This window comes from Martes martes, assembly GCF_963455335.1.
Source record: "Martes martes genome assembly, chromosome: 8".
Lineage (NCBI taxonomy): Eukaryota > Metazoa > Chordata > Mammalia > Carnivora > Mustelidae > Martes > Martes martes.
The window spans coordinates 87,294,582-87,303,945 of NC_137895.1; the positions used below are offsets into that span (position 1 = coordinate 87,294,582).

The following is a 9,364-nucleotide window of genomic DNA, read 5'->3' on the forward strand; positions in this document are numbered from 1 at the left end:
CCCAGCAAAGCAATGAGTGGTGTTTCCTTAAGCTTTGAGTGGTTGGTGACTAGAAATTTCATTATCCATCAGTTTACAGGTATGCACAGGAAGTTTTCTGGGAGGCAAGTGTGGGTTGGTGAAATGACCACGAGTGGTGCACACAGGGTTCAAGCCCCAGCCAGATGCTGAAAGTTGTAGGGTGCTGCCCCAATTCCTGAGCATCTCTGGCTGCTTCTTCTGCAAGGTGCATCATTGCGGATAAGATCATTACAGTCGTGTGTGTAAAATGACATCGTGTAGAGCCCTAGCACAACCCTTGGGTCAGTCTGAGACCACTGTGAGCCCAGGGACAGAAGACTGTGCTGGAGACCTCAGATTAGACCCTTTTCTGCTCCACGGGACTTTGGGAACCCTCCCATACCTGGACCCTTGTGGATAACAGAGATGCAGACAAGGCTCAGAGTTGGCTACATTGATTTATTGGAAACACAGATCAAGACAGAGATGAACATAGCAGAGATGGAAGGGGAATATTGGGGGGATGGGGTGAGGCCATCACCCAGGGCAGCGTAGGGTGGGCCCTTGTCCCGGCCCTCTGGCCCCTGAGCCCCCTTCCCATGGGTATCAAGGGGACGGGTAGCCTTTCCCAGCGCAGGCAGCACAGCTGAGGAAGAAGGGATCATGCACAGATATGAGAGGCTGGGAGTGGGACAGACCGTTCAAAGTGCCAGAGAAGTAGTCGAGAGCTTGCTCCACTGGGAGGCTGGTGGGAGAGACCCCAGGCCAGAGGCTTGAGTTGGGGTGTCTAACATCTGCGGCAGCTGCTGGCGCAGGAGCCCACGCCGCAGGAGCTGATGCCACAGGAGCCCACGCCACCAGTGCCCAGGCCACAAGACGTGACTGAGTTGCAGGGGCCGCAGGGGGCACAGGGGGCACAGGGGGCGCAGGGTGCGCACATGCCGGTGCTCACCGCCAGGTTCCCGCTGCAGGGGGCGCTGCACACACTGCCGGTTACCGGCCGGGAGCCGGACACGCAGAGGTCCCCACAGACGACCCCACCGCGGGAGCTGCTCACACCTGTGAACCCCAAAGCCTCAGTCAAAATTCTGGGGGTGGGTCATCATCCTCCCCAATGACGCCCCTCCCCACGCCCTGAGCACTGTATTCAAAGTAAGGAGAATCTTGACTTGCAACAGTAGGTGCATCTAGTTTCAAAGCTGCTCTCTGACCCCCAATCCCTCCTGCTGTGATGCCAGCCCACCCACCCTATCATATTTAGCTTTCAGTGGAAGCCCTCACTCCAAACTCTGGCATCCCTTCTAGGAATGAAATAAATCCATGCACATGGGGGCTGTGTTACTCACAGACATTCACTGCGCCAACGCCTTCACATAGTCTGAGGGGGAAGAAGAAAAAGGCAACGTGAGTGATTCCACCAGAGTTGCAAATAGAGCTCCCCAAATCCTTGGAGTGGGGTCCACCCCAAGTGGTCAGGGTAGGAGGAGAGAGTCTGAGAGTAGCCATCCCAAGCCACAACCTCCCCCAGAGTGATGGATGAGAGGCTGTCCTAGATCCCTGGTCCTTCTCAGCCCAGGAGAAAGGGTGCTGTTTATTCAAGGAGCAGGAATGAGCAGCTCAGAGCCTGCTTGGGCTGGGCCCCACCTCTGTTCTTCGCCTTCCAGCAGCCGCCTGTAGGTGGCGATCTCGATGTCCAGGCCCAGCTTGGAGTTCATCACCTCCTGGTACTCCTTGACCAGGCAGGCCATGTCCTGCTTGGCCTTCTGCAGGGCGGCCTCCAGCTCCGCCAACTTGCAGCGGGCATCGCTCAGAGCCGTCTCGCCTTGTTGCTCAGACTGGGTCACTGCAGCCTCCAGTTTGGTGTTCTGGGGACCCAAAGGAGAACAAGGTGGGTTATGGCCCGGGTCTCTCTTCCATTTCCTGGATGTATCCAGTCTCTCCCCTCCCCCAGCTGGGAACACTCCAAGAGCAGACCTCTCCCCTTCATCAGCTGAGTCTCCCCCAGGGACCACAACCAGAGACTCTAGTCATGCAGATGGCCTGGAGCATGAATGGTGAGATCCACTGGGGACACTCACTGCCTGTGTGGCCTGGGGAGGCCCCGGGTGACACTTACCTGGCACTTGGCATTCTCAACCTCGGCCGTCAGCCTCTGGATCATGCGGTTGAGCTCGTTGATCTCCTCCTTGGTGCGGCGCAGGGTCTCCCCATGCCGGATCACCGTGGCCTTCATCTCCTCACACTGGGGGGAAGCAGAGATGCTCCTGAGGCTCAGGATGCAGTCTCCCACCCACTCAGACACCGCAAACCATTGGCACGTTGCCTGTGTGACCATACATGGCAGCCCTGCCAGGACTCTATAACCTGAGAGCTGTCTGCTCTTCTGTTACCATCCAAGGGATCAGAATCCATGGACAAAAGAGGCCTTGTTATTATACAACTGCCTTTCCTCCTGCTGCCATGTCTAGGAGGCAGGTGTCCTATGCCCCTCACCTTGCTACGGTACCAGGACTCGGCCTCAGCCCGGCTGCGGCTGGCGATGTCGTCGTACTGAGCCTTGATCTCGGCCACAATGCAGTCCATGTTCAGGTCCCGGCTGTTGTCCATCTTGACGATGACCGAGGTGTCTGAGATGTGGGCGTGGAGAACGCGGATCTCCTGCAGAGGGTGGGGGGCGAGAAGACAGAAGGATCTTATTTACACCCCAGCCTCACACACCAGTGTGGATCCAATCTTCTTCTTTGGTCTCTACCCCGTGCTCCCACTATAGCCTCATGGACTGCAGCCCCAGCCCAAATCCCTGGCCAACTCCAGTCCTAGGCCAAGGCCCCCTCTTCCAGGCTGGCTGCCTGGACCACAGCCCCTCACCTCCTCATACAGGCGCCGCAGGAAGTCAATCTCCTCCGTCAGGGCCTCTGCGTTGGCCTCCAGGTCTGACTTGCGGAGGTAGGCACAGTCTACATCCTAAAGGGGAGAGGGGGCCACAGGCGTCTCTTTGGGAAGGCCACACAGAGCTCTTGCCACCCGGGAGAGCACCCACTGGGCTGGGAAAACTCCCTGGAAACCCTCCTTAACTGCTCATCCTTATGCCTGATATCCTGGAACTGATGGAATTCTTTACATAGGGATCAGGTGAAGGGGAAGGGAGGGGGACTGTGAGTTTTCCAGACACTTCCTCTGGTACCTACGCGATGATCCCTCCAGAACCCACACCTTGCCCTATCACTGAAACTTAGGCTCGGTGTAAAAGGGGTCCATTCTAATGGTGCCCCAGCCCTCTCTGCCCTAACACCTCAGGGAAAGAAAACTAGGTCTGTGGTCAGAAGAGGTCTCAGGGATCAATTCTACCCCTTCCAAACCAGAGCAACTCCGGACAAGAGCCTTGACCTCTGTGCCTCAGTTTTCTCCAGTAACCCCGGCCTTCCTCCTCTGGAAGTGGTGGGAAGGACCTGGGGGGTCCACGTGATGGCATTTGTGGCAGATCAAGTGTAAGGGGTGAGGAACAACAGCACTGCTCAGGCCAGCGTCTCCCTGCAGTCCGGGGGCCTGAGGATGTGACTGTCCCCTAGCACTCATGGGCTCTTTCATTCACCATAGTTAGGAATGTGTGCTCTCTGGCAGGCCCGGGGCAGAGGGGGTGGGAAGCCATAGGCCAGATGGGAGTTATCTCGGATGGGATGGATGAGGAGAGTGCCCTGCTTGAAGCAGGCCGTGTACTCTGCTGTTGGGGGCCTCCCTGGGAGGACTGGGGCCTTTGGGGGTGGGGGGAGGAAATAGGGGCGGGGTTGCTCTATGTGCTTCTGGGGAAGTCACTCAGCCTCTCTGAACTGAAGATCGCTCCCTCCTGCCTCTGCCCTGCTTTCCGAGTTGGGGGACGAGTTATCCGGGGTCACTCACCTTCTTCAGGGCCACAAATTCATTCTCAGCGGTGGCCCTTAGTGCCACCTCTTCTTCGTATCTGGAGATAAAGGGCACAAGGTTCAGTGGCTAGAATTTTCATATGCTGGGATTTGAAGTGACAAAAAGAGAGTGGAGGCCCAGACAAACACAGTCCAGGAACTGGATCTTTGGGAGGAAGTCATAGAATCCAAAATCGCTGGACCAGAAGGGAACTTGTCCATCCCTTTCTTGTGGGAGCTCCATCCAACCTGTCACCCAGGGGACTTCCGGTTTCAGGGACTCTCTTTCCTGATGTGGTGGTGGATGGGTGGTGGCACTGTGCACATTTTTGTAGACCTTCTGTTTCTGGACTGTAACTCCCTGGGTGGGGGCAGGAACCCCATCTGAGTTCTGGTGCCCCCTTGTCCCTCCCCATCCCACCTCAGGTCCTAGCACAGCACCTGGGACTTAGAGTAGATATCAATAAACGTTCGATGAATTAATGAAACAGACACATAAGGACGAGGTAGCTGGAGCAGCTTCTGCTCTCACCAGGGTGTGAACGCCCAGAGTATTTGTCCCCACAGGCTCCTTGTCCCTGTCTTCTTCCTATTGGGAAGTTCCTCTTGTGGTCTAACCTGAATCTATCTTGCTTGGGCTTAATCCCCTTTTGTTTCTTGAGACTACCCTGCGGGCTGCACTCACTTCTTCTTGTAGCCCTCCATCACCTCCTGCACGTGGTTGAGCTCTGATGCCAGTCTCCCGCTGTCAGCCTCCACGCACTCGGCCTCCCGCCTCAGCGTCTCAATGTAGCCCTCAAACAGGGGCTCCAGGTTGCTCTCACAGCACTTGCGGTTCTGGTAGAACTGCCACTTGGTCTCCAGCAGCTTGTTCTGCTGCTCCAGGAAACGCACCTGTGTTCAGGGTGGGAGGAGGGGGTCAGGTGGCTCCTGGTGTCCCAAGGCCAGTTTGGGGGTGGGCCCGACTGCTTTAGGGTAAAGTTCCAAGCCTGCAGCTCAGCAGAGATTTGGCAGAGAAGGGCAGTGGGAGACAAGGTGACTTCCGGCCTTCCTGATTGTCATGCGTGTCTGCAGTGTCCATGTAGGGATGGGAGCCAGGGTTGGGGAAGGTCAGTCCCTGCTCTCACGGAAATGGACTTATCCAGACCTGGTGAGTCCAGGTGGCATGTGGTCTGAAACCAGCCAGAGGTGTCTATTTTGCCTCTGAGCCCCTGCCCTGCCTGGGTCCTGAGCATGGGTGGAGTACAGGAAGGGTGTGATCCAGGACCCCCACCCAGAGGATGCCCCTGCTGTCCTCTTCCTAGTTCTTCTCTTCATTCTTGTGTCTGTGTATGCGGACTGCCCTCTTGCTCTGGCCGGCCAGTTCCACGCGTGTCTCTGTCTCTCTGTGGGGACCTGCCTGCCTGAGTGGAGGTCGCCTGTACTAGCAACACTGTCAGATCAGGAGCCTCTGCTCTACGTACTGGTGTCTTTGGTCCACAAGGGCCCTGGGTGTGCGTCCCTCTCCTCCATCAGACTGGGAGCTCCCCTGAACCACATGTCTCCTGACCCTGACTCTCCTGAGTGCCTAGCCCAGGACCTAGGGGTTCAGGAAGGGTGTGATCAAGGGCACCCACCTTGTCGATGAAGGCAGCAAACCTGCTGTTGAGGCACTTGATCTGCTCCTTCTCCTCATGCTTCACACACTGAGCATTGGGGTCGATCTCCAGGTTGAGGGGCGTGAGGAGGCTCTCGTTGACAGACACGCTGGTGATGCAGGGTGGGCTGGGCCCACACACGCCTCCGGAGCGGTAGCCAAAGCTGCGGCCGCAGGAGCCAGCGCGGAAGCTCCCGCAGACGCTGTGGCTGCCAAAGCCCCCGGTGAGGCCGCGGTAGCAGGAGACTCCGCGGTAGGGGGCGGCCGTGATGCAGCAGCGGCCTGGCCGGGGCCCGCAGGCTGAGATGCAGCTGAAGGCGCGGCCACAGAATCCTGATCCGCAGGTCATGGTGCTTCTGGACGTTGGGGCTTCGGAGTACAGGGATGAGGTCTGGAGTCTTGTGGAAACTCCAATGTGCTCTGCAAGGTGCCCCGGTCCTATTTATGCTCAGATCTGAAGGGCTTGGCTGTGCAGTTGGGTCAATTTGTGCTTTATAGGCTTGGGCGGTTAGTTGAGTCCAGCACCTCTTTAGAATGTGCTTTAATAATGGTGGAGTGGCCCGCACCCTCCTCTGTGTATGGGATGCCAGCCTCTGGGCTGCAGGGGGACTCAGCAACGTTTCATCTTCAAAGTGCCCTGTCAGCAGGCGTGCACTCACTGGAGACTGGGGAGAGAAGGGCAGGGCAGGGGAGGTGGGAAGGGGTCCAGGGGAGGAGAGGAGAAGGAAGACCAGACTCTGGGAGAAGCAGGGGACCTGTGTGATTGTCAGGGGTAGTTGGGAGGGGACCCAGGAAACACTGAGGTGTTAACAAATGACATCTAGAAGTTTCTGTCTCAGTAGTAGTGGCCGAAGTGCATTTGTAACACATATGTGCATTTCCCTCATCTCCATCTGTCTGGTAGGCTACTAAAATACAACCCCTTTCTCCTACCAAGCCAGCAGCCAGCAGCCAGCAGATTATTAAATATCTGCTTCAACATTCTTCTTCAACATTCACTATGAGAGTTTCCGAACATATAGAAAAGTTGAAAGCAGGGCATAACAAACATCCTGAAATGTTCCCCCTTAGTTATCTGGATTCAACTGCGGTTAACACGGTGCCATCCTTTCCTGCCTATTTGACAGTTATAGGAAGTATGACACATACAGAAATCGGGACCATACCCATTGCACATTCAAGAAAATTAATATTTCCAAAGAATCATTGACTAGCCATTCCATTTTCAATTTTCCTAGTAGTCTCAAGAGTTTTTTTTTTTTTAATCAGTTTTATGTGACTTAACTTGTGAGTCTGTCCCTTGTGTTTTAAACTGGAAGTTAATACTAGAGTTGGGCTGTTCATAAGGTAGCCTGTAGGTGTATGTGGCTATTTACATTTGAATTGGTTAAAATTAAATAAATGCAGAATGGAGTTCCCCCATTGCATGAGCCACATGGCCACACAGCCACCGATTAACTTTTTGACAGAGCTGATAAAGAACATTTCCCCCATCACAACAGCGTTGCTGGATAGTGCTGGTCTGGAGGCTTGATTGGGTTTGACTTAAGCATTTTTGGGCAGACTACTTCAAAACTAATGCTATACTCTTATTGTACCGCCCCATGAAGCACAAATTATCAGCTTGTTCCTTCATCCGTGATGCTAAATCAGATCACTTGCACACATTTCCCATTTATAATTAGAACACCCTAGGAAAACATAGGTCCTATTCTGATAAGAGGATATTTTCTTTTCTTTTCTTTCTCCTTTTTTTTTTTTTGCCACTTACTATATGATATCATACACGCCATAAACAATCTCCAATTCTTCCATCAACCCTATGAAGTACGTATCATCATCCCCATTTTACAGGTAAGGAAACTGAGGCTCAGTGAGCTTAAGTAACTTGCCCAGTGTCTCCTAGCTAGTTACCTTTGAATGTTTTGGAGCCCAGGAGATGCCATGCCTTCTCACCTACAAGCTATGACAACACCTGGATTTCCTAATCTCTGGAAAATTTCAAGAGGGTAGAGAAAGTTGTTTAGGAGGGATATCTGTGGATTTATGACTGGGGAGAATCAGTCTAAGGAACTGGACAGAGTCACAGGGGGTTGGGATGGTTAGAATCGGGAGGGGCCCAGGGGGGTGGGAGTGTAGCACAGGAGCAATGTGAGGCTGGGGCTGGAGGTCTGTAGGATGCTGTGGCTGAGAACCGAAGGAAAGGACAGAAAAAGGCAGCTTAAAATTTTTTTAAAAAGATTATTTATTTATTTGAAAGAGAGAGAGAGAGGGAGGGAGAGGGAGAAACAGACTCTGCGATGAGCTGGGAGTCTGGTGTGGGGTTTGATCCTAGGACCCCGAGACCAAGACCTGAGCTGAAAGCAAATGCTTAACCGACTGAGTTGGGCGTCCCCAGAAAAGAGCAGGTGTAGTTATTTGTATACCTCTGGTGTACTGTTGGTGTCTTGACAGAGAGTACTGTGTTCTCCTTACCCATGAAGCACCCCACTCCAATAGAACAGGTCTCGAAAAATGAGCTCATGAAGTACAGAGATCTGCATTAAGTGAAAGAGAAGAAAAGAGAAGTGTGAAACGATGGGGCTGGAAGCCCCCTGAAGCTGCTGTGTCTTAGGGGTAAAGGCAGGCTGGGCGGCTTAGGGAAGGAGGAAGGGGCTGGGTGGATGGGAAAAGGGAAGGTAGGAGAGCAGACCAGGGCTTGGGGGAGGGGTGCCTGTGTGAAACATTCAGGGGTGAGGCCTTGTGACAGGACAAACATGGGCTCAGGGACTGTGTGAGCCATCCGGCCATCCAGAAGAGGGAGTGGCACCTGGTGTCACTTTATGTGTTTGGGGAGCTGGGCCAACACTTCCGAGACCCTTTATACCTTCATCACAGTTCTGAGCACTGCCCACAATTAAGCCCCAGTGCTCCCTGCAAGTCAGCTGGTGACCAGAGGAGAAGCGCCATGAGTCAAGGTGCATCTCACACATGTGTTCCCTTCTGCCCCAGTGTAGCTCCTTATAAAAAAATGACATGCATAAACATGAGCTAATTACTAATGGCTGGCCCTTCCTCAACAATTTTAAAGAAACACAAAGCAATTTAAAGAAACAAGATACAAAAAAACTCAAAGGTGACAAAATTTTGCTAAACTGCAGGCTGATATATTTTGGAGACCTAAAAGGACATTCAATCTGTGTGTTTAATTGGAGTAAAAAGACGTGTGGAGGGGGAGGGGGAAGACAGAAGGGAGGAGGGTTGGCCAAATCCCCACTGTAGTCTTTGCTCTGGCTATATGAACTTTATAGGAGGTAAAATTGTGCTATAGGTCACCCACATGGAAGAATGTATAGAGGATGAACCTACCACCTATAGGAAGAAAGAACACAAATGTGTAACTTAAGAGCTTCCTAGGAGCCTCATTCTGGTTGTTCTTCCTTTCTTTCTGGCCTAGGGACAAACCCTCTCTGGGATTTTTGTTGACTCATTCCCTTGCTTTCCTCTGCAGTTTTAGAACCAATGTATGCCTCTCTAAAACATAAATTATTTAGCTTTCCAGTTTTTTTTTAAAGATTTTATTTATTTATTTGACAGATCACAAGTAGGCAGAGAGGCAGGCAGAGAGAGAGGAAGGGAAGCAGGCTCCCTGCCGAGCAGAGAGCCCGATGCGGGGCTCCATCCCAGGACCCTGAGACCATGACTTGAGCTGAAGGCAGAGGCCTAACCCACTGAGCCACCCATGTGCCCCAGTTTTCCAGTTTTTTAAAAAAAAGATTTTATTTATTTATTTGTCAGAGAGAAGGAGCAAGAGAGCATAAGCAGGGGGAGTAGCAGAGGGAGAGAGAAG

At 53.1% G+C, this 9,364-nt stretch overlaps 1 protein-coding gene across 1 annotated transcript; it reads right to left on the bottom strand.

Annotated features, from left to right (window-relative positions):
• Positions 1-440: 440 nt before the first annotated feature.
• On the bottom strand, positions 441-6,000 carry LOC308348428 (keratin, type II cuticular Hb1). Its single transcript, XM_080812472.1, has 9 exons — positions 5,516-6,000; positions 4,585-4,793; positions 3,898-3,958; positions 2,869-2,964; positions 2,494-2,658; positions 2,117-2,242; positions 1,645-1,865; positions 1,347-1,378; positions 441-1,059 (listed from the first exon to the last, which is right to left on the bottom strand). The coding sequence occupies exons 1-9, from the start codon at positions 5,882-5,884 to the stop codon at positions 788-790; spliced, it is 1,551 nt and encodes a 516-aa protein (XP_080668598.1). The 5' UTR covers positions 5,885-6,000; the 3' UTR covers positions 441-787.
• Between the last annotated feature and the right edge of the window lie 3,364 nt (positions 6,001-9,364).